The 25,318-nt window shown below is 31.4% G+C and overlaps 9 protein-coding genes across 9 annotated transcripts; 7 read left to right on the top strand and 2 right to left on the bottom strand.

Moving 5' to 3' along the window:
• Positions 1-1,143: 1,143 nt before the first annotated feature.
• Positions 1,144-1,528, top strand: TBLA0J00190 (uncharacterized protein; the record flags this gene model as incomplete). The annotated part of the gene is made up of 2 exons (XM_004182490.1): positions 1,144-1,161; positions 1,289-1,528. The coding sequence occupies 2 exons, from the start codon at positions 1,144-1,146 to the stop codon at positions 1,526-1,528; spliced, it is 258 nt and encodes an 85-aa protein (XP_004182538.1).
• A 1,039-nt stretch (positions 1,529-2,567) lies between these two features.
• On the top strand, positions 2,568-5,105 carry BSP1 (Bsp1p; the record flags this gene model as incomplete). Its single annotated transcript, XM_004182489.1, has 1 exon — positions 2,568-5,105. The coding sequence occupies one exon, from the start codon at positions 2,568-2,570 to the stop codon at positions 5,103-5,105; it is 2,538 nt and encodes an 845-aa protein (XP_004182537.1).
• Positions 5,106-5,455: 350 nt separating this feature from the next.
• On the top strand, positions 5,456-6,709 carry TBLA0J00160 (uncharacterized protein; the record flags this gene model as incomplete). The annotated part of the gene is made up of 1 exon (XM_004182488.1): positions 5,456-6,709. The coding sequence occupies one exon, from the start codon at positions 5,456-5,458 to the stop codon at positions 6,707-6,709; it is 1,254 nt and encodes a 417-aa protein (XP_004182536.1).
• A 441-nt stretch (positions 6,710-7,150) lies between these two features.
• Positions 7,151-7,768, top strand: TBLA0J00150 (pyridoxal 5'-phosphate synthase; the record flags this gene model as incomplete). Its single annotated transcript, XM_004182487.1, has 1 exon — positions 7,151-7,768. One exon carries the CDS (start codon positions 7,151-7,153, stop codon positions 7,766-7,768), a length of 618 nt encoding a protein of 205 aa, XP_004182535.1.
• An 804-nt stretch (positions 7,769-8,572) lies between these two features.
• On the bottom strand, positions 8,573-9,418 carry TBLA0J00140 (uncharacterized protein; the record flags this gene model as incomplete). Its single annotated transcript, XM_004182486.1, has 1 exon — positions 8,573-9,418. The coding sequence occupies one exon, from the start codon at positions 9,416-9,418 to the stop codon at positions 8,573-8,575; it is 846 nt and encodes a 281-aa protein (XP_004182534.1).
• Positions 9,419-10,098: 680 nt separating this feature from the next.
• Positions 10,099-12,375, bottom strand: TBLA0J00130 (uncharacterized protein; the record flags this gene model as incomplete). The annotated part of the gene is made up of 1 exon (XM_004182485.1): positions 10,099-12,375. The coding sequence occupies one exon, from the start codon at positions 12,373-12,375 to the stop codon at positions 10,099-10,101; it is 2,277 nt and encodes a 758-aa protein (XP_004182533.1).
• Positions 12,376-14,313: 1,938 nt separating this feature from the next.
• Positions 14,314-15,114, top strand: TBLA0J00120 (polyprenol monophosphomannose synthase; the record flags this gene model as incomplete). The annotated part of the gene is made up of 1 exon (XM_004182484.1): positions 14,314-15,114. The coding sequence occupies one exon, from the start codon at positions 14,314-14,316 to the stop codon at positions 15,112-15,114; it is 801 nt and encodes a 266-aa protein (XP_004182532.1).
• Positions 15,115-15,633: 519 nt separating this feature from the next.
• Positions 15,634-20,235, top strand: GDB1 (bifunctional 4-alpha-glucanotransferase/amylo-alpha-1,6-glucosidase; the record flags this gene model as incomplete). Its single annotated transcript, XM_004182483.1, has 1 exon — positions 15,634-20,235. The coding sequence occupies one exon, from the start codon at positions 15,634-15,636 to the stop codon at positions 20,233-20,235; it is 4,602 nt and encodes a 1,533-aa protein (XP_004182531.1).
• A 1,528-nt stretch (positions 20,236-21,763) lies between these two features.
• Positions 21,764-23,488, top strand: TBLA0J00100 (sugar porter family MFS transporter; the record flags this gene model as incomplete). The annotated part of the gene is made up of 1 exon (XM_004182482.1): positions 21,764-23,488. The coding sequence occupies one exon, from the start codon at positions 21,764-21,766 to the stop codon at positions 23,486-23,488; it is 1,725 nt and encodes a 574-aa protein (XP_004182530.1).
• Between the last annotated feature and the right edge of the window lie 1,830 nt (positions 23,489-25,318).

Raw genomic sequence — 25,318 nt, 5'->3', positions numbered from 1 at the left:
TTAGAACAAGCAAGCTCACCTATATATAAACAGCAGTATATCGAATGTAATCTATATTAGCTGTATCAAATATATATATAAGAAAAAGGAAATAGAAAGATAATTTTTTATTATTATTTATTACTGTCTTGAAGAAATTATTGTTTTTTACTAGGGTCTAATATATATAATTATTACTAGCCGGATAAACTTGTATGAGCTAAATATATCTCCACTAGCTAAATAAAAGATTTCATCTTACTCTTTTGATAAAGTTGCTGCTTGTAAGATATTTGATTTAGTACGTCCGAGATTAATATGGGGAAGAGCATATGAATAAACAAATCGAAGAGCCTTGGTTGGGTGTAAGCATGTTGTAGCACATATATTAAATATTAAACTTCTTTAATAGTGATAAATTGCTAAAGTAATTGTCTTTTTGGTAAGCCCTCTTTTAAGACGGTATTCTCTATTAATTGTAATACTAATTAGTAGCAATGGGACATGGCAAATATCTGTACACTCTTAGTTACTTAATAATTCCACACTCTTGTGTTCCTATAATTCAAGAGCTTTCCTAAGATATCTAGCACATGGTCGTACTATTTTGTTATTGTGAAGGCATTCTACACATTAAAGTTATTTTTCACAAATAAAAGAGGCATTTTCAGTTTGGTTAATATGGACTTAAAGAATACTTTGAAATTTGCTATTGGTCCTGTATGATACATTGGTTTAATAACTAATTGTCAACGCATAATGGCTAAAATCAGTTTTTTTTTGATGTTTATTACTTAAGTTACAAAATCAAAATATGTAATTGGTTCCTGGATAGTTATATAGAAGTCACTGGATGATACATTGCCAAACTATCAATTATAAATAGACGTCTTGTTTTTTAAAATAGTGCTTTTAGGGTATGTGATAGTTTAAATATTCAATACGAAAATGTCCATCGTAAAATGTTCTTCGAAAAATTCATTGCGAGCCGAATTTCTCCGAAGTCTTTTGAAGGAATTGAAAATAATAAATACTTGACTACCAGAACCTTGAAAAAAGTACACAATGGAGAAGATTTTGCATTACAGTTTGTTTCTCATTGAAGCATACAAATAAGATCATTATTCTTATTATCGCATATCTACATATATACAACACTTGACCATGAAACCCGTCGTATCAGTATGTCGTAATCCCTTTCTGTTTCCTGGTGCTCACTGCACTTGCTTTTTCATTACCAAACATGAGCAATTTTACTAACTTTTTTAATCCTCTCACAATTATATGTATTGGTTTTTACCATTTTTAGACTGGAAATGCTTGGTTCTGCACTGTACTATCTGCTTTTGGTGTAGTGATTTTGTCTGTTATTGGTCATCTTTTCAGCATAAGTCATGAATCTATGGTTGGTTCTATTAATGATCCAGAGGATGGTCCAGCAGTGGCACATACAGTTTATCTTGCTGCCTTGGTTTATTTAATGTTTTTCATTTTCTGTGGGTTCCAAGTTTATTTAACCAGAAGAAAGCCTTCTATTGAATTGCGTTAGTAAAATGAACATATAGTAAAGATAATAGATCTTTCAATTCCAATTACAACGCAATAGTTTTGCAATTTAATATGATAGACCGCACAATATTACAATACAAAATAAATAGATGGGCATATGCTACCACTGTTAATATCACTACTTCTAATAATAGTCCTATATATTAATGCTGGTTTATTTGTTTTTTTTTGATTACACGGTCTCTATTCTGCCTTCTAAGAACTAATAACATCTTTATTAACTACTGCTTTGAACTTTTTTCATCCTTATCTTCTATTGTATGCTTTTTCTTCATTTCTTTAAAGAATTTATTTATCCTTTCTCATTTATATATATACATAAGTACTTTATTAAAATAAATATATGTATTATGATTTATGTCCTCCTTGTGACAACCAAGTCAAGCATATTCATTGCAAATATGTGAGCTATTTCTAGCCTCTTTGTTACATAACAATTTTTTTGAACGTAATGTAATTTTCTTATTTTTAACGCTTATATTTTTACTCTTTTAATTCCACAAAATTTCATTTTTTCAGTTTTCCCGCAATGTCAAATATGGCCAAAAGAAAATAGATTTTGGGGGGAAAACTCTGATTAAATATTTTACAACAAAAGATTAATACAGCATGTCTTCTTTGAAGATTTTAAAGTAACACTAGGACAATATTGATCATCCTACTCATCTCCTTCGAGTCTTTTGATGTTACTGTAGTTTTTTGTTTACGTTTTCCTGATAAAAATAAACTTCAATTTTATTAGCCAAAAATAAAAAAGCATATAATTCATTGTTCCTTTTTCGTTGAAATTTTTATTTTATATTATATATTACGAGTATTTTATTCATGTCAGTTCGTAATAATAATCGTAACTACTCGAGACCTTTATATCGTGAGAATGAAGAATTGGATGATTTTTGAATAGAGTTGAAGATTTAGATGAACGGAGAGGTTATGTTGAAAAATATGATAATAAAATCGATAATAGAGCTCCACCTCCTGTATCTGATAAACCAAAAAAATTAAGCTCCTCTTTTTCTATGCAAAGCTTAGCAAGAGCTAAAGATATTCTAGATGGCACCTATAAGTCTGGTAGCAGAAGAGATAAAAGGTTTTCTAGCAAGGATTTGGACTATCCAGAGGAAGAAGATAAAGACGAAGAATATCAATCACATTCAAACATCAATGGAGATAATTATAATGATCTAAGTTATAGATCGGCTTATAATTATGAAAAATCTTTTTCTCCACAGAGAAAATCTGAAAATATAAGACCATCTCAAGAGTTTACCGATACTAAGATGAATGATCATGATAAGAAAAAATATATAATCTCCGAAGAAGATTATATATTATTACAAAAACTTAAAAAGCAAAATCCTGATGCATTTACTGACAATGATTTTAGTGTTGAAACTTATCACAAAGATACTTTAGCCGATCAAAGAAAATTATACCCAAGCAGGGGTCAACCAAGAAAAATATATGAATCTGATATAGATATGCATCATCATCGTAACTATTCGAGACATACTACCAATAGTACCGAATTAATTAATAGATCTAATGAATATAAAGGAAATAACAAGGATGAAAATGATCGTGCAAGCACACCTACTCTACCAAGACGAAGCTATAAGGTTGATTCGCATGCATGTTTAAATAATAGAAGAAGAAATAAATCGATCTCAGAGTTTGAAGGAGAGTCAAGAAATAAGGATGTAGAAAGAGAACAAGTTAATAAAAAAGACAACATACTATCTGAAAGAGATCATAATCATCATTTCTTTCAATTTTCTGACTTAAAAATTAAAAATAGAGAAAAAATCAATTATGAGAAATTAGAAAATATGATCCGAATTACAGATGAAAGATCTCGTTCTCCAATTGTTCTTTCAAATAATGAGCAAGATTCTGATTCTGATTCCAACTATATATCAGACACAGATTCAAACTCTAACTTGGATTTGGATTCTGATTCAAATAAAGGTAAAAAAATTCCACCTCCTTTACCTAAAAAAGCGTCCAGAGTTGTATCAAATGATATGAAAAGTGCATTGGATAATAGAAACATGGATCCACTTCAATCAGAGGCTAAGATAAAACCAGAAGTACCACCTAAGCACAGATCTAGCTCCAAAATCTCCAATACTGAACCAATCTCCCTATTAAATTCTAAAAAAGTACCGCCCCCTGTTGTGAGCAGAGGTGCAAAATCAGCGTCTAAAAGTATTGATACTTTAGAAACGACAAAACTCCCACATACACCTTCAAAATATAATAATGTTGAAGATACGAACGAAAGTAATATTAATAGTTCATCACCATTACCGCCAGTAAACAGAAAAAGTAAACCCATCGGATTTATGGATTCTTTATCTAAAAATGGATTAACAAATGCTTCAAAAAAATCAACTAATAAAACAACATCTCCAATATTAAAGCCTTCTTCTCATCCAGACTTTTTGGAATCTATGAATAATAATGAAAAATCCTCAAAAATCATGTCTTCTACAAATGTTTCGCCTTTGAGGACCAATAAATATGATTACCTTGACTCGTTACAAAAAAAAGAGCCCCATTCTTCCCAATCAAATTTATCCTCACCTACTAAGACTACCACTCCTTCACGAAAAATTCCAAGATCAGATAGTTTTATTACATCTGCTGTTGCAAGTTCAAAAAATCCAGATACCTTGGAAGATAATTCTTTAAAGCCAGAACTGCCATCAAAGCCAAAAAATTTGAGAAAAATTGACGGTTCAAAAAGGATTGATAAACCGAAGGAAGAATTGACCACATTAGAGAAAGAATTTAGTTCAATGACTTTGAAATCTGTAGACAAAAATCCACCAAAACCGCCTCCAAAGAAAAATGATTTATTGTTGCCAAAATTAAGATCTATTGAAAGAGCAAATACTAAAGGCAAGTCGCTTACACCGAACACTGACAAGATGGAGGAGCAAATTGTTCTGAAAAAGACCGCACCTAATGTTTCGAAGAGAAAGCCAACTTTACCTGAAGCTTTGCAAAAAGCCAATCATTTGAAAAAATCTGTAAATTCCTTGGTTGAAAGCAAAGATTCATATACTTCTAAGGAGTTAGAAGAAACTATAAATAAGCGTAGTGCTCTGAAATCACCGCCTATTGTTCCAGAGAGAAAAATCTCGATGCCAGAGGCTCTTAAAAAGGCTCAGCTACTGAAGGAAAAGAAGAAAATCGCAAATGAATCTCAAGCCAGGGACGATATTTTTAAAGAAACCTCTAATGTACCAAAAAATACTTTCGAACTTAAAAAAGCTGCAACTATGGAAAGTTTAGAAGCTGTTTTAATGGCGCAACGCATGCATGGGAAAAATTCAACATCATCCAGATCATCTGTTACTAAGTCTGATTCAAATAATAGTAGTTCCAGTACTTCTTCTGGTAATTCTCCACTATTTGACAATTCTACGAAGTATTCATCTTCAACAAGCTCTACAACTGAACTGGATAAAAATTGTACCAAGCCATTAAGATCTCTGACCAAAAATAGAGCTCGTGGTCCTAAAAGACATTTACCTAGTGGCATTAAATAATTTTCATCCTTGAATTATATAGAATTCGTAAGGAATAATCCTTAATTTTTTTGAATTAAATTTTGTGCTTATTCAAGTTGTGCAACATATAATTCACTATTTACTAATTTCCAAGAAATTTTGAATGTTTTGTAATTTATTATTTAATAGCGTCAATACTACTTAATTTTAAGTTCGCATGTATAACATTGCCGATACAAGAATTTTGGAAAAAATATGATAAAAATAGAAGCACGATATATAGTATTATATTCATTATATCAACTGAACAAAAAGAAGCAACTGTATTATATGATTATAACTATATATTGAAATAGATAGAAAAATAAGATAATCAATATATATGAATTATGGTTCCAAGGAAAAAGGAATCGTTCAGTTCTGAAGATTGGACAACGGGTGATATGGTATTATGTAAAGTCGGTCGTTATGATCCGTGGCCATCAATCGTTTTTCCAAGGCAGTTTTTAAGTAAAGACGTATTAAAACGAGCAAAGCCAGGAAGAATTTGTATTTGCTTCTTTAATGATCCAACTTACTATTGGGCTAATCCGGAAAGACTAGATAAACTGACACCAGAAATAATAAACAAATATTTGCGTAATTTTACAAAGAGTGAAGAACCACGTACTGATTTACTTCTTGCTTACAAGCATGCAAAAAAGTATAATGGATTAGAATCATTCATTAGAAATCGATTAAAAGCAGAAAAGCGTTTAAATATTTTAAAAGGATATGATGTTATACTTGAGCACGAAGATCCATTCATAATAAATAAGCCTAAAAATAACGTTGTAAGTAATAATACCAATATTAAACAGACTAATCCGAGAAAGAATTCTAAAATTATTGCTAAGAATGATTCTTCAAAGGCAATAACTGAATTTCATATGGATAAGGAATTATATGCAGTTCCACGAACCAAAAGAAAATATACCAGGAGACAAAATATGCATATACCACAAGAAGAAAAGCAAGAAATTATAAGTGAAATTAATCCTGGAATGTTAACTGAGTCTGAACCACAACCAATAATAACGGAGGTACCTGTAACACCTGTTATCAAAAGAAAAAGGGGGAGACCACGTAAAATCAGGCCTGAAGAAAATAAGTCAAATATCCCTACACTAATTATTTCATCTTCTGAGGAGCTAAATAAACCGGTTAGAGAAGTCTCAGAAGGAAAAGCACAATCTAGAAATTTACAAGGGCAAAGCATGCGAGGTAATCGATTATCAAATCCTATTACTCTTGGAAATTCAGCTCATAAAGTTACTAAGCCAATTATAAAGCCTAAGCCAGTTCCTAAGCCTATGTGGGATAATAAACGGAAGTTAGAAATCGCAAATATATTCAGAAGAAGGCTGCAACTTCTTTTGGTACAAAGAGATTCAGTACCTTTACAGAATGAAAAAGATGAAGCACACAGGCTTCTCGCAAAAATGAAAGAAAATACAAAGGATATATCACCCATATTTGATCGGGAAAGTGTTACAGTAAGTCAAGTAGGTCAACTCCTTAATGTAATTACAACTATAAATGACTTGTCAGAATACCATAACGATTGCAAAATACTTTTGCAGTCTTGGTCCAACTATACTTAGGGATGGTTAATTTTACACTCAAGTTGTAGGTTATTGAATGGATGAGATGTCTGTAATCACTAATATACAGATTAAAATATAACTATTCGTAATTCTTAGCCTTACCAAATTATAGCCGATGGATATACTTGAAATGTCTATCTGTTCCCGTCGGAGTTATGAAATATCTCGTTTTCTTGAAATTTCACAGAAACCCGTTTAGATGAGAAAGAAATAGAGTGACAAATAACTCAATAGCAATGCTTAGTAATGTACGGAATTTGCATGACATTATAAAGAGGATATCGACATTTTCAACACTATCTTTATCGTTTCAGACCATAATAACGGTTAAAAGATAAAGGTGATTTCGAATATAAAAGAAAGGTGAGCAAGATATTTCCTTCAGCCTATTTATAGAACAACAAATAAAGCACAGTAGATCAACCCCTCGTTAAAAAAATGTCCTGTACGGAGAAATTCCCTGATCATTTATTATCCTTAATAAAGACATCTAAGTATGTTCATCTTGCGACGTCCTCTACTGATGGCATTCCATCTGTTGCCTTAATGAATTATGTTTATGTACCCGCTTCTAGGACTTTTGGCCCTGATGCTAACAAGGGCAATGATTATATCATTTTTGCTACATTTGCAAATACTGAAAAATATAATAATATTAAAACCAATCCCAATGTTTCTTTATTATTTCACGACTGGGTTACAGCCAAAAATTTATCTGTAAAAAAGAGAACTTTATCAGAAACTTCGACACCAGAACCTTCATCGAGTAATTTAAACAATCCATCTGGAATAACTACCGCAAATCCTAGCAGACTGTTAAATTTGCTACAAGAATTGAATCAGTCTGAATTAAACGAAATGAGTGCAACAATTAAGGGGCATGGTCTATTGATTGCTCCTGACACAGACGAATCAAAATATTTTAAGAGACTACTACTAAAATCCAACCCAGACGCAAGCGTATTTATTCAGGGTGATAATGTTCACATTGTCAAAGTTAAGATCGAAAGTGCTAAAGTAACTGATAATGAAAATCATACTAAAGTTTATAATTAAATGTCGCTGCCTGATCAAATTGCATACAACCTTCTGATTTATCAAAATATAAGTCCTGATATATATGTATATATGTGTGTGATAGCTTCTGTATTTTATTTGCAAAGATATTTATTTTCATTATAAAGGGATCTATTATTCACGTAAATATATTATATCTTTATTACCTAAATAAGAAATTGGTATTGCCTAAATAAGCGGATGATCTCAATATATTAACAATCGATTAACTAAAAAAATTAAAGGGGCAAAATAAAATATACTAAACTCAGAATGAAAAACATACATAGAAAGTATAAAATTTTGTTCGGTGATATAACTATATAGATTGAAAATAATAATAAATGGAACCCTGGTACAAGTAGAAAATTACGATAGAATTAGAAGTAAAAGAGAAGATGAAATAAAAAATCGTTCTTACATCTAGCGTGATGTGGAGTAAAATATTTGAAAATGTCTATTTGTTTTTTATGTTTGTATAGTTGAACTATCATTCCTAAAAGAAGGATAAGTTAAAAAAAACGTTGAGGAGTACCATTTAGAAACTGTATTATGATAAATTAGTATAAATCTTTCAGGTAGCGTCATACGATGTATGTTTCAGTGTATTTCTATCAAGTCAAATATTATGGTATGATTGGTGACCAAGATCCTCAGTTTCTGGTAATTGTCTCAAATTTTCATACTCTTTATCTAGTTTATTATTGTCACTTTTACTTCTATTCCTACTACGAAGTGACTGATTATTAGTCCCTGAAGACGAAGGGGATTTTCTAAGTGGACTTGAAGTAAATAATGGTATCATTATTTTTTTGGTGAAGCTGGAATTTGTTGGGTTGGCTTCAAATTTTCTTTTTCTAGATTTTTGATGTGTCTACGAGATTTCAAATAATTATTATCTATTTTAGCCTCATCTAATGAAGATTCCAAAAGAACGTTTTTTTCTTGTGCAAACCTTAATTGCTTTGTCAATGATATATGTTGTTTTTTCATAAATCGCAACTGTTCTTCTAAATTCTCCACTTGGTTTTTTAAGGAAGATATTTCATCATCATATATATCTGAATGTATTTTATTTAGACGATTATGTCTACGATAATTACTATTGGTAATGGAATTATTACGATATAAGTGCCTATATTCAGAGTCTGATATACGATTTTTATCCTCAATATCGCCATTTAATTCTTTTAATCTCTTTTCATCATATCTTTTTTGAATTAACTTTCTCTTAAAAGCATTTGTCTTTTTAATTCTGTCTCTTAATAATCTATTGCCTTGCAATGAGCCTACTATTATCCTGGATCTAGGTAGAATTATTGGGATATCTTCACCTATTTTTTGAAGAGAGCTTAGGTCACGATCTTTATTTGTGAAGACATTTTGTAAAGCAGACCATTTGGGACTGCAATTACGTGTCCTATTATCTATACTTTCTAAATTTTGTCTCATATCCAATTTTGATCTGTTTTCCGAAGATGAGGTTGAATTATTCTTGTCAATATTTAATCCTGGAACAGTACTTAGTAATGGAGCTCTATATCTCTTCTTCATATACTGTTGTCTAGGTTTTAGGGTTGATGTGGTACGTGCTTTATTGAGTTCCTTATTTTCAGGCTCTTTTAACCAATCACGAATTTTATTAAACATTGTTAGTCGTTACTAGTCTAATACAGAAGATAGTGTTAAAAGTTGATATTCCAGAGTAAATCTGTTAGTTACAATGTTTATTAAAATATTTTTAAAATTACTTTTTGTTTTTTTGTTAATCAAATAATGATGTGCTAATACTATAGAGGATACTGTTGGAAGAGACAACATCGCTAAAACCGTGTTCAAGTTAATTTAGGAAGTACATTATTTATTTTCAGGTCGCGCGTCAAAACGCGTTGGGCACCCTGGACCTTTTAGGGAAAAGACTGAGTTCGAAGCTCTCAAAAGGCAAATTAACTGAATATAAGGAAATTTCAAATGGAACCAATAACATAATATGTAAATTATATATATATGTATAAATATATTATATCGAATTAAATATTAGCTATACTACTACGTATAGTAAAAGGAGATTAAAAATTCAAACCATCGTAACAAATGAAGTTAGACTTCGAGTGCCTATGATTGGTTAACTAGTACAGTTTTATTGTGTAATAATCTCATCATTAAAAGACACAAGATCTTTTTCAAGATTTAAACTTATAACTAAACGGTTTATAATAGAAGTACAGATTCTTCGTGCAGATAAAAACGTCGAAAATAAGTATTGTATTTCTAATATAGGATGAAAATAAGCCTAGCAAGAGTGAATATTGAATGACTTAAAGATATTTCTATTGCTGACCACTAACAGAGACTGTTTGTAAATGTGTCATGAAATTTTGTAATGAAACATCATCTGTCAAAACAATGGTGGAACCACCATGTGCTGCATCTTGGTAACTATCTGATGGATTTAATTTAGATAATAAAAATCTTGCTTGAGATCCACCAGCTTCAGTATCGATAAATCTTGGTAATGGAAATCTATCCACTAGTAATTCAGCAGCTTCTAATTTAGGCTCTTCCAATAAAGCTTTGAAATCAGAATATTGGGGATCATCTTGGTAGCCAGCCTTTCTCCATTGAGCAATTTGTTCACCATGGTAAATTAAAATGAAGAAAAATGTGTCTAATAATAAGATTGTATTTGGTTTCACAGAAATAGAATCCAATAATACTGGTTGAGCTTCTTCTTCCATGGAGAATGATGTCAATGTTGGTTGGATCATAATCAACGAGTTGGTAGTGTCTTCTCTGGTAAAGATATGTCTATAAAACGCAGTTTCATCTGGTGAGTTATTAAAAACACTTAAAAATTGGGATCTTCTTAAATAATATGCGAATTGTGGGTATAATGAGAAATTTGGTGCTAATCTAAATGAGGATGGATCGTCCTTATTATAATCGGCATACTTCTGACATAATTTGATCAAAGTTCTATCAATCCATCTAATGATGTCTGCACCATCATCTGATTCTGCCTTATGAACGGCAATTCTGGCCATTAATACCGCAGCTGCTTCTTGATCAAATGAAGCACTAATAGCTGGTGAACCAAATGGTAATAATTGATTTGCAACTGTAGTTACTCTAACACGATTGGAGCCAGAAGCATGTTGATAATTAGTAACAAATTGAGTATAAGCTAAGCGTGGTGATGAAGAATTCATACTAGCACCTGAAGCAGCATTATTAGTTAATTCAAAAAAGAATGCATAAGTATGTTGTGGAGTAAATGCTGACATTTTCCAAGTAGAAGTACCACCAACACCGATTTCAGAATCACTAACATTATGATTGTCTGCCTTTTTAACTGATGATGTATGACCGATCATGCCTTGTAATTTTAATTCTTTGCTAGTTTTAACAGCAATATTACCATTGAATGCCATTGTTAAATAACCATCATCATCCTTAGAGTACATTCTCAAATAGGATTGTTTGAAGATAGCAGTTGAAAAGGCATCAGTCAATAATAAGATACCACCTGTTAGATCTGTCAAATGTTGCATTTCCAGCATACCAATTTGATCATAACAACCGGCAAAAATATCTACAGTGTGACCGTTATCGGCAATTCGTTCTGCAAGGTGATTATAAAATTTGCTAGCTTTTTTGAAGTGAAGAGCATGATCATTATCAATATCATTATGAGATCTCAATGGATCTTTCAATTCAGTAGTGACAACTAAACCTGGTCCAATAGTAGCTGGACCAGAAGAAAATAGAATGATTCTTGCAGCAAAGTTCTTGTAACAACTTTCCAACACTAAGGAAGCAATATTTAAAGCTTGGCCAGTAGCTCTTACTGGTCTATGACCCGGTGGGATATGCCATTCATCAGTAGTTAAGTTTTCCAATAATTCGGTTAATTTAAATTCAACTTGCTCTAGGGGTAAGAAAAATCTATTTAATGAATGTGGTGTGACTTTATTGACTTGACTATTTGCAATTGTTGAAGTTAATTTTTGACCTGTTAACATTTCAACGATCTCTTTTAATTGATATTCTCTATCCCCACGGAAAACATTACTTCTCTGAATAATTTCACTTGATAGATCATGTAGAAGAATTACGCTACCATAAGTAATAAGACCCACCAAAGCATTCTGTGGCAATAATGATAAAGAGGTAACTAAAGATTCTTTCAAGGATTGCAAGTTTTCAGGTTCTGCAGTTATATCAACAACGAAAAAATAGATTGGTGGAATTTGAACTGGTTTATTGGTGATATATTCGATGGTCGTTGCTTGTAATTCAGCAGGCATATTCTCTTGAGTCATATTCATATATTGATTTGGTAAATGATTTGATGTATTGCAAATTGGACAAGCCCAAGAATTATTTCTCGGATCAATTGCACAATAAGGGTTCAAAATGGACTTACAATGTGGACCTGAACAAACGACTGGATTGTAATCCACAACATTTAAATCTTCAATCTCTTTTAATGGAGTGTATAAGCAACTAACTGGAACCACATTTTTGGTAGCTTCAGTCTTTGAAGTGGGAAACACGTTCCAAGCAAACCTGATCCCATTTTGATCTTCATTTGTTTCGAAATCCATTGTATATTCGAAAAGCGGTTTATCAGTTTATAGTTCAGTTTCTATCACTAAGTATTTAAATATTTTGAAAATTTGTAAAATTCTTTTACCGTTAGTAGTGGCTGTTTTAAGTATTTTACGTTTGTAGCTTTAGTGAAAACGAAAACTATTTTCTTCTTTGGATAATTTGTCAAAATTTACTTATGTTGTGGCTTTTTCTCTTTATTCGCGTTATATAAATAGCGAACTTTTCCAGACAAAGAAATTTTGTAAGGGATAATAAAAAGAGATTTAAAACCGAATCTTGAATTAGATATGTGTGAGAGCTTAAACCCATGTTGAATGAGTGAGTACTATTATCTGAGCTATTTGTGATATTAATATATATATTTATGTATGTATGTATATAATTAAAGTGATTTAATGGTAAATAGTATTTCTCATATTTCAAAAGAGAAATGTCACAAACTATACAACATGTGTAGAATAACTTGTTTATTCTCGCGTTTTCTTTAACAATTCTTAAAATACAAATTGTTATTGATTAGTAATAATTGTTATTTTGATACCAAGTATTTTAATTATAAGTGTGATGTTAATTAAGATACAGTAATGGATTAATGTTTTGGGTGTAGAGAAGTTAAAAATATTAAAAATACATATAGGTTATTGACTCATTTTAATTGAAACGCAAATTACTTCTATTATACACCATTAATAAATAAGAAGGAAAAAAATTCAATTAAAGACTCAAGGATTATTTCAAATATAATAAACTACAAAGACAAGTTAGACTACAGTTCTACTGACTGAAAACTAAATGAAAATATGTCTTAAACACTCATGTTAAACACTTTAAACTATGAATCTGACCAGCGGTCGAACTGTTCAAAATATTGTTGCTCGTAGTTTAATTCTTAGTTAAGTAATCTGTTTGAATAATTTTTATATTATTATTATAAAATATCTCCTTGCTTCCTTCGAAAGGGAATATATAATATATACAGCATATACAATGACCAGTTATAAACTTTTGGGATATTTTCGTGGTAATTTATACTCCAAAAAATGGACAGATTCACCATCAACGAATTGATGGTCTGATATTAAAATAGAACCTATCACATCCTAATACCTTCTTAATATCATTACCAGGGTATTTTTAGTAATGAAGCCACGTATGATTAATGCATTTTGGATTATTAATTATATTAAGCTGTTATTAGTTGTTGTATAAAGCTACAATTACGACTAAGTTCAAGCTTTATTAGATAGTAACACAAAACTACGACTATGACACAGAAGCTGGTAAAAATAACGCTTTGCATGTAATGCTCCATACTTTTAAGGTAAAGGTTGATTTGGAAATACAAGAATAAATATATATGTCTACGCAAAAATAAAAAAATACCGAGTATATCTCACAAACGTGTATATTCAATTCTATGGTATCATACTGAATTGTTTTTAATAAACGGATTCATTCCCTTTCTCAACCTTTGTAATATGATAATTAATATTGAATATAAAAAAAATAACTTCTGTCATGGTTCAAGAACAGATAAAATGAGACAGTCAATCAATCAAGGGTTCAGAAATGTTCAAAAGAAAAACAAAAATAAAACCAAACATGAAGACATAAAATTTAATTAAAAGAAAAATCACCAAAAAAATACCATTAAAGAAAGATCATCAGAGAAGAATGTCGTTACTTTCTATAGAAAAGAACACGAAGTTCAAATTTACGCGTTGTGGAGAAAAACGCTGTAGAAGCCTCGGGAAATAATTGACGGGTTTTTATTTTTTCTTTTTTTTTTGGGAAGTGAAATTTCATTAATTACAATGAAAAAAAAATAAACATTTTAACAATTATAAGCAAATATTAATGTAAATTTTCATTTAATGTTGGATATTTCTTGAAACAATTTTTATTATCTAGTAGAGTGAGTACCATTAAAAATGTCTGAAATTGTCAACTCTGTAATTGTTCCAGCTTACCATGAAAAATTAAATATTAAACCTTTGACTACAAGATTATTTGCAGCTCTAGGCAACGAAGGTTCTAATACTACTGAATTAATCTTTGTAGATGACAATTCTCGTGATGGTTCAGTAGAAGAAGTAGAATTATTACAAAAGCAAGGTTACAACGTCCGGATCATCGTGAGAACCGATGAACGTGGGTTATCATCTGCTGTTATGAAAGGTTTCTACGAAGCTAAAGGTGAATATTTGATTTGTATGGATGCTGATTTGCAACATCCACCTGAAAGTGTTCCAGCTATGTTCAAGAGTTTAAGAACACACCCTTTTGCTCTAGGTACTAGATATGCTCCTGGTGTTGGTATCGATAAGGACTGGCCATTATACCGTAGAGTTATTTCTAACGGTGCCCGTATGATGGCCAGACCTTTAACCACTGCTTCTGATCCAATGAGTGGGTTTTTCGGTCTACAAAAGAAATACTTGTTGAAAGCTCAACCTGGTGATATCAACTCTGCTGGGTTCAAAATTGCATTAGAATTATTGGCCAAGCTACCATTACCAAAGAACGAATCTATCGGTGAAATCCCATTTTCCTTCGGTGTCAGAACAGAAGGTGAAAGTAAATTGTCCGGTAAGGTTGCTGTCCAATACTTATTACAATTGAAGGAATTATACGTCTTCAAGTTTGGTGCAGCCAACATAGCCTTATTCTTATTCTTCTGGGCCATCTTAGCATTGTACGCCTTGAACATGCTTTTATCTATGTTGTGGTAATTACCGCATTTTCTAATGTACTCTAGTGCATTCTAATGTTCTAGTGTCTAATACTCTCTAATACTTTCTAATAGTCTTTAATAGTCTTTAATTTCCCCTATGTAGTATGAAGTGTAAACTTTGCAAACCCTAATTTCTGTCATACAAAGCCCTCGCGCTAGGCAACCCTAGCCGTCGGGTGACTCGTTTCCCTTTTCGTTTCCCTTTTCGATTCCGTTTTCCCACACATTCTCCGCTATGAATGGATGCGGCGATATTCTAAAGTAGGGGGCAACCTGGAGCATATAAGATTTTCAATTTTATTCAATTATATTATATTATATTATATGATACTATGGTATAGTAATTTAAAAATTGCTAAATATAAAGATACAAATATAATATAGCATTGCATAACATATAGCATAGCATACAATATAATAAAATAAAATATAGAATATAGTATACACGATTCACTTATATCATATTCGTCTAAAAAGGAAAGAAAAAAGACAAGAAAAGAAAGGAAAAAAAAATATAATGGACTTGAACAGAACGCTGCTTTTAAGACTCAGCGATAAGGGTGAACCTGTCACGTCTAATTCGTATGGTCAAGGTGTCTTGACTGTTCCTTCATTACCTCCTCCCCCAAGTGATACTCCTAAGGGTACTCCACTATTCGTGGTCAAATTATTGATCTCTGCTGGCTCTCCAATTGCTAGAGATGGGTTGGTTTGGACCAATTGTCCTCCAGAGAGTACAGTAGAGTTTGAAAGATATACGTTTTATAAACATATTATCAAAACAAGTTTTCATAAGGATGATACCATTGATTTGAAAATTTATAAGCCGGGACCTTATTGTTTCTATTTATCCTTTAGAAATGATGCTGAAGAATTGGAAACCACAAGAAGATTTTATTTCATCGTCCCACCTTCTTTAACCATCAATGGTAAATTTTTACAATTGAATTCTATTGCCATGCAAAGTGTCATCTCGAAATGGTTGGGTAATGACATTAATAAAGATTGGAATAAGATATTCCAAACCATCTCCGACAAAAAGTATAATATGATTCATTTCACACCTTTGCAATCAAGGGGAGAATCTAATTCTCCTTATTCCATTTATGACCAATTACTGTTCGACCCAACTCATTTCAATTCTTTGGACGATGTTATTAAAATGGTAAATAACTTACATGAAAATTATAACATGTTAAGTCTTACTGATATAGTTTTTAATCATACTGCAAATAATTCCGATTGGTTAAGAGACCATCCTGATTCAGGTTATAATGCTGATACTGCTCCACATTTAACTGCTGCTATTGAATTGGATAAGGCTCTTCTCGATTTTAGTCAAAATTTGGGTAATTTAGGGTACCCTGTCGAGATTAATACTAATGATGATCTATTAAAAATTTTAGATGGGATTAAGATTCATGTCTTGGGCACGTTGAAGTTATGGGAATTCTATGTAGTTGATGTGGAACAAACTATTAATAATGTTAAAAGTAATTGGTCGAAATACGATGCTCAAGAATTAATTAAAGATGACACTTTAGATATTCATGAATTACAAAAAGATAAAAATTTGTCAAACTTCACTATTTATTTGAAAAAACATGCTACCATGGAAAATTTTGGTAAACTAGGCAAGAGAAACTCCAACCAGTTCGATATTGCAAAATTAATTGGTATATTGAAAAAATTATATGGTAACGATCTAAATGATGAAATATTGAATAGTACAAGAAAAATATTTAATGACATCAATTTACCCTTTTATAAAGAGTATGATGATGATATTAATGAAATTATGGAACAATTATATAATAGAATCAATTATTTGAAATTAGATTCCAATGGGTTGAGACAAGGTCCTATTACTTTGGAAAAGCCTTTAACAGAACCTTATTTCACAAGATTTGTTGCTACAGATGGTAAAGAGTATGCATTGGCAAATAATGGTTGGATTTGGAATGGTAATCCTATGGTTGATTTTGCATCTTCAGATTCAAAAGCTTATTTACGTAGAGAAGTCATTGTTTGGGGCGATTGTGTCAAATTAAGATATGGTAAATCTCCCAAGGATTCTCCTTACTTATGGGAAAGAATTACCAAATATGTAGAAATGAACGCAAAGATCTTTGATGGGTTCCGTATTGATAACTGCCATTCTACTCCATTACATGTTGGTGAATATTTCCTAGATGTCGCAAGAAAAGTTAATCCAAATTTATATGTCGTCGCTGAATTATTTACTGGTTCTGAATCATTAGATTGTTTCTTTGTTGAAAGATTAGGTATTTCTACTTTAATTAGAGAAGCTATGCAAGCTTGGTCAGAAGAAGAATTGTCTCGTTTAGTTCATAAACATGGCGGTAGACCAATTGGTTCTTTCAAGTATTTACCGATGGATAACATGGCCTATTCTCCAGATTTACCAATCGACGAGGAATATTGTACAATTTCAAAGGATAATAATTATCCAAGATGTGTCTCCGAAATTATGATTCCAAAAATTTTAACTTCTGCTCCACCTCATGCTTTATTCATGGATTGTACTCATGATAACGAAACTCCTTTCCAAAAGAGAACTGTAGAAGATACCCTACCAAATGCTGCATTGGTTTCCTTATGTTCTTCTGCTATTGGGTCTGTTTATGGTTATGATGAAATCTATCCTTATCTTTTAAATTTGGTTACTGAAACTAGAAATTATTTACCAAATGAAACTAATGGTATTGGTAAAATTAAAACAATTTTAAACAATATTAGAGAAGAGATCAATGAAGAAAGTTTTGATACCGAAGATTCTGAAATGTTTGTTCATCATGAAGGTCAATACATTACTTTCCATCGTACCAATGTTAAAAAGGGTTCTGGCTGGTATTTAATTGCAAGAACTAAATTCTACAATGGTCAAGGTCAAAAATTAGCTCCGATTGTTTTAAGTCAATCTACTTGTAAATTATTACATGCCTTCACTTTAGAAAAAGTTGGGGATGCAATTAAGGATGAGAAATTTTTAAGAGGTATACCAACAATTCTAAGAGAGTTGAAAGATTTCAAAGTCACATATGATGATGAATCGCATTCTTCTACCATTACTATGCCAGAGGATTTCCCACAGGGTTCTATTGCAATCTTTAGAACTCAACAAAATAAAGTGGAAGAAAGTTTGGATCATTTTGTTAGAACTGGTGCTATGAAAGCTACTGAAAATGTCACTTTGGATTCTTTAAATTCATTACTTTATCGTTGCGAAGCTGAAGAAATGGATTCCAGTGATGGTAAAGAGGGTGCTTATGATATTCCAAATTTCGGTAAATTAAAATATTGCGGTTTACAAGGTTGGATTACTATTTTAAAGCCAATTGTCTTTAACAATGACTTAGCTCATCCTTTAAGTGAAAATTTGAGAAATGGTCATTGGGCTTTAGATTATACTTCAGAAAGATTAAACTATTATATTGATCAACCAGGTATTAAAGAAAGTCAAGAATGGTTGCGTGGTAGATTTCAAAGAATTAAGGAATTACCAAGTTATTTAGTTCCAAGTTACTTTTCCTTAGTAGTGGGTGTTTTCTATGAAGCCTGCCGTTTTAGAGCTATGCAAATGTTTACTAAAAATATTGGTAATTCCACCTTATTTGTTCAAAGTTTAGCTTTGACTTCCGTTCAAATGGTTTCTCAAATGAAATATACTTCGATTTTACCAAAGGAAAATGTACCTTGCATGGCTGCAGGGTTACCTCACTTTAGTACAGGTTATATGAGATGTTGGGGCAGAGATGTGTTTATTTCCTTAAGAGGGTTATTATTGACTACAGGAAGATATGAGGAGGCTAAATCCCACATTTTGGCCTTTGCTAAGACTTTGAAACATGGTTTAATTCCAAATTTACTTGATGCAGGTAGAAACCCAAGATATAATGCCCGTGATGCAGCTTGGTTCTTTTTACAAGCAATTCAAGATTATGTTCATATTGCTCCGAACGGATCAGACATTTTGAAAGAAAAAGTAACTAGAAGATTCCCATTGGATGACACTTATATTAAATTAGATGATCCAAGAGCTTTCAGTTATTCTACTTCTATTGAAGATATTATTTTTGAAATATTGCAAAGACATGCTAAAGGTATTAAATACAGAGAAGCAAATGCAGGCCATCAAATTGACCGTGTTATGACAGATAAGGGGTTTGATGTTGAAGTTAATGTTGATTGGGAAACAGGTCTTGTCCATGGTGGATCTCAATTTAATTGTGGTACTTGGATGGATAAAATGGGTGAAAGTTCCAAGGCTGGGTCAGTTGGTATACCAGGGACACCAAGAGACGGTGCAGCTGTAGAAATTAATGGTTTATTGAAAAGTACTCTAAGATTTGTCATTGAATTACATAAAGAAGGAAAATTCCAGTATTCAAAAGTTAAGAAGAATGATGGATCTGAAATATCATTTCAAAACTGGAATGATTTATTACAAAACAATTTCGAAAAGAAATTTTATGTTCCAATAGAATCTAAAGATGATGCTAAGTTTGATGTTGATCCTAATATCGTGAACAGAAGAGGCATGTATAAAGATTTATTCCGTTCTGGCAAACCGTATGAAGATTATCAGTTGAGGCCAAATTTTGCCATTGCAATGACAGTAGCACCAGAATTATTTACCCCAGAATATGCATTAAACGCTATTAATCTGGCTGATAAAGTAATCAGAGGTCCCGTGGGTATGAGAACTCTGGATCCAAATGATTATAACTATCGTCCGTATTATAACAATGGTGAGGATTCTGATAATTTTGCTACTTCAAAGGGTAGAAATTATCATCAAGGTCCTGAATGGGTATGGTGTTATGGCTATTTCTTGCGTGCTTTCCACCACTTTAATTTCATGGCTAACCCATTAAGTCGTAATACTGAAAAAGATAAGCCAACTTCTTATCTTTATCAACAACTATATAACAGGTTGATTGAACATAGAAAATGGTTACGTACCAGTCCATGGGCCGGCCTTGCTGAATTAACTAATAAAGATGGTGAAATATGTAACGATTCTAGTTCAACACAGGCTTGGAGTTCGGGCTGTTTACTAGATTTGTTTTATGATTTATATGATCGTTACGAATAATCTTTTAACTTCTTTTTATTTTAATATTTTTCTCCAATTCCTATATTTAATGATATAATTTAGTTTTTGTATGTACACTTTTAGACATATTATTACCTATACTTCTTAAAAAAATCTATATTTTTTCTCTTTTCACTAACAAACTTTTGCAAGAACTTTTAAAAGTAAAAGCAAGAAATATGTATAATAACGTTGTTACATTCTAATTTTAAAGAGTATTAGGAGGGTTTAGGGGATTTTTTTTGTAAGCAAATATACTGAAATTTGCTATTTGCTTTTGAATCTTTTTATTTCAACTAGTTAAAAAAATAATATTTATCTATTTTGACTTTAAAACACCATGCAATATTCGTAAAAATAAAAGTCAAAGCTCGGTACAAAGTTTCATAAATTGAGACTATTCATGACAATTGTATTAAATACAAAAACGCTATAGTGCCAATCCTCAAGTGTCTACATCTGTTTAAAACAAGTATATGTTTTCATTAGGGACTAATTCATAACTATTAACCTAGATTGTTAATGGAGTATTTTTCGTATCACTAACTTAGGAATAAATTATATGTTAGCTTTAAGTGTTTACATTATTAAACTGCTCTAATACAATCATATGTTGTTTAGATTCATTTTCTTAGTATATTTGTTCTTGTAATTGGCAACTACCAAATTTGATACTCCGATCATCTGCCTCTAAAAACAAATACAAATTATTGTCTATACAATACTCTTTAAACTGACATTAGAACTTCTTTTTGCAGAAAATTTTGCGCAATAATAGTCCTATAGTTTAATATCTTTGCCCAGTGGTAAACTAACAATAAAAGTCTAATAATAACCTGGTGCAGTCTAGAAGTGCCTAGCCTAGTTGGCCCCGGGCAAAATCAAAGCAAGCTGAAAGTTAAATGCAACAAGGTTGTATCTTTCAAGTCAAAAGTCATCTTGTCTTTCAAAAATATTATACAGTACTATTTATTATTTGTTACTTCTTTTATCTAACCTACGATCCTTAAGTTTGTTTGTTTTCGGCATCGAAGTTTATTTTGTGCGGCGCGTCCATTCAGGGTTCGGCATTAATAGACTCGGAATGCGTGCCTTTATTTGGTGGGGAGAATTATGTATAGAAAAAGACCCCGCAATCAATGGTGCCTAATTTTTTTTCACTATACAAGAATGGTTAAAACTCAGATCTACAAGTAGGTCAATATCTTTTGATGCAAGAGTATTGTAGGTATTCACTACTATAGTATAGTTAAAACATAACATTATAGTGATATGCTCATAATTCTTTGGCTTCATAGTTAAAGTGATGACCAATGCCTCTAGATAGCATGCTAAAAATAGTAAAACGAATGAGTATATAAAGAAACTAAAAATTGTTTTAAATGCAAAATTTTAATGTCTTATTAATTTTATGTAAGTATAATATAGCATCAAGTTTTGACTAGCTCATTTTATACATACTTATTCTCTTAATATAAGTATATTATACGTTAGAAACTATACAGTTATTGATTGATTGATTGAAACAATGGCAGATACTCCTACTATTAAGCCAATTGAACTAAATTCATCTAGTAATTCTACTACAATTGAACATAATGAGGATGTTTGTGCCACTCCTTCATACAAAGACGATGATGAATTCAAGAAAAATGAATTCGTATTCGAACAAAGCAATGATACTACATCTGGAATAGAAATTCCAAAGAAGCCAGCATCTGCTTATCTATCTGTTTGTTTAATGTGCTTAATGGTTGCATTTGGTGGTTTTATCAATGGTTGGGATATTGGTACCATCGGTGGTTTTGTTGCACAAACTGATTTTATTAAGAGGTTTGGTTCTCCAGACTCAACTGGACAAGTAACCCTTTCAAAGATGAGAACTGGTTTGTTAGTCGCCATTTTCAATGTTGGTTGTGCTATTGGATCTGTAACTTTGGGTCGTGTTGGTGATGTATATGGTCGCCGTCTAGGTTTAATTATGGCGACTATTATCTTTGTTGCTGGTGTTGTAATCCAAATTGCTTCTACTGACAAATGGTACCAATACTTTATTGGTAGAATTATCGCTGGTATTGGTATGGGTGTTATTGCTGTTTTATCTCCAATGTTGATTTCTGAAGTTTCTCCAAAGCATTTGAGAGGTGCTATGGTTTCATGTTATCAATTGATGATTACTTTTGGTATTTTCTTGGGTAACTGTTGTAATTATGGTACCAAGACTTACGATAATTCTATCCAATGGAGAGTTGGCTTAGGTTTGCAATTTGCCTGGTGTTTATTCATGGTCGGTGCAATGTTGTTTGTTCCTGAATCCCCAAGATTCTTGGTTGAAAAAGGTAAGATTGAAGAAGCAAAGCGTTCCATCGCCAGATCTAACAAAGTATCAATTGACGACCCATCCACTATTGCTGAAGTAGAAATTGTACAAGCTGCTGTTGAAGTTGAAAGAATTGCTGGGCAAGCAGGTTGGGGAGAGTTGTTACAAACTGGAAACAAAGTTTTTCAAAGAGTCATCATGGGTATTGCTGTCTTAGGTTTACAACAATTAACTGGTGCTAATTATTTCTTCTACTATGGGGCTACTATTTTTAAAGCTGTTGGCCTAGAAGATTCTTTCCAAACCACGATTATTTTTGGTATTGTCAATTTTGCTTCTACCTTTGTCGCTTTATATGTTGTCGATAAATTTGGGCGTCGTATGTGTTTATTATGGGGTGCTGCAGCCATGACCTGTTGTATGGTTGTTTTTGCTAGTGTTGGTGTTACCAGTTTGTATCCAAATGGTAAAGATCAACCTTCTTCAAAATGGGCTGGTAACGTTATGATTGTTTTCAGTTGTTTCTTCATATTCTCTTTTGCTACAACCTGGGCCCCTGTCCCATTTGTTATTATTTCTGAATCATTCCCATTGAGAGTTAAGGCCAAAGGTATGGCGTTAGGTACTGTTTCTAATCAACTGTGGAATTTCTGTATTGGTTTTTTTACACCATTCATCACTAACGCTATTGGATTTAATTACGGTTATGTTTTCATGGGTTGCTTAATCTTTGCCTATTTCTACGTTTTCTTCTTTGTTCCTGAAACCAAAGGTCTACAATTGGAGGATGTCAATATCATGTGGGAAGAAGGTGTCTTACCATGGAAATCTAATTCTTGGGTGCCACCATCTAAGAGAGATGATGACTATGATGTAGACGCTTTAGCCAACGATGACCAACCAATGTTCAAGAAAATGTTTGGCAGACATTGATTTGATAGTATCTATTATCTCCTGTTTAATATAATTTTTGTTTTCTTTTTCTTTTCCAAAAGTATTTTTATTTCTCAACTACTTCCAAACGCTTCCAAATAATCCTTTCTCTTACTTTTTATGACTTTTTGTTTCTGGTAAACAGAACCTTTATTCTAATGTATTCATTATTTTCAAATGGAATTAGCTTTATAATTCTTTTATAAGCCATATATAATATATATCCTTAATAGTATACCAAAAATATTAATGCTTAATTAAAAATATACTTAATAAATATATACTATGATTTCTTGGGTCATTGAAACAGCACATTTATTGCATGAAGGTTATTTTTGTAATTGATTTTTGTTCTAAGTTAATTAAAAGCATGTTTTACTAATAATATTACATAATAAGTATATTAGATATTATATATTTTTATAATTTAAATAATACCAATCTTCCGACTAGAACTAAAGAATATATAACATATGTAAAAAAAATTAACTTTTAAGTAGAACAAGCTCAGTTACTTACACACAATTTTTTTAAAAAAGCGTATTGTTGTAACCTTAACGTTGATTAATAATTTTTTTTCTGTCTTGTAAATTTTTTATCGAGTTTACAAGTTGTATTAATATTAGATTACGGCCTAATATAGAGAATAATATTTGTTATTAATTGTAATGTTATATTATAGAAGGCTACTATTTGAGTGGGAAAAAATAAAAAAAATAAATATAAAATATAACAAAAATCGAATTAGTATGTTTTATACGTTTTATTTCAGGATGTAAAGAGTCAATCCATGGCCAATTTCATATAGAAAGTTTTTCACTTAGTTTACCTGTTTAATGCTTCATACTATTCACACTAAGATATAGCATATTTTTCAGAGCTGTGGCATTAAGTGTCATAGTTATGGCTTTGTGTTAATGGCAAATAAAGCATGAATTTAGTCGTAATTATGGCTTTATACAACAACTAATAACAACTTAATATAATTAATAACCCAAAATGCATTAATCATACGTGGCTTCATTACTAAAAATACCCTGGTAATGATATTAAGAAGGTATTAGGATGTGATAGGTTCTATTTTAATATCAGACCATCAATTCGTTGATGGTGGATCTGTCCATTTTTTGGAGTATAAATTACCACGAAAATATCCCAAAAGTTTATAACTGGTCATTGTATATGCTGTATATATTATATATTCCCTTTCGAAGGAAGCAAGGAGATATTTTATAATAATAATATAAAAATTATTCAAACAGATTACTTAACTAAGAATTAAACTATGAGCAACAATATTTTGAACAGTTCGACCGCTGGTCACATTTTCATTAGCAACGTGTATTCACGTTATACTATCTTTTATCCTAAATCAGTATATCTACTGTTGTATGTATTAAGACCATAAATATCTAGCAACATGAATGGCCTGATTGGGATTTTATTAGTTATATTGCTTGTACATTTTACAATCTTTCATTGTTTAAGTGGAACATTTTTCATTTTAATACGATTTTTTGAATAGCTTCTTTATTGTAAACAGAACCCACCTAAATATATATTTTTAAAATTTAATAAAAAATTGAAAAAGCCCATAATTTGAGACTTGTTACCGTAAACAACTATAATATAGTGCCAATACGACACCAGTTATAATTGATAGGGTTAGTGAATCGTAAAATAATCTTATGGCGCAAAAAATAAAAAAATTAGAGAATGTAGTTATACTATGGAATCATAAAATTAACAAAAATCTGGAGTTATAAATAATAAAACTTATAATAAATTTATATAGTGTGTTTGCCTTTTGTTTTTAATTCTTTATATTTT

This window comes from Henningerozyma blattae, chromosome 10 (assembly GCF_000315915.1).
Source record: "Henningerozyma blattae CBS 6284 chromosome 10, complete genome".
NCBI classification, from domain to species: Eukaryota; Fungi; Ascomycota; class Saccharomycetes; order Saccharomycetales; family Saccharomycetaceae; genus Henningerozyma; species Henningerozyma blattae.
The sequence above is the reverse complement of the archived record's forward strand: the minus strand, read 5'-3'. Positions and strand labels throughout refer to the sequence as shown.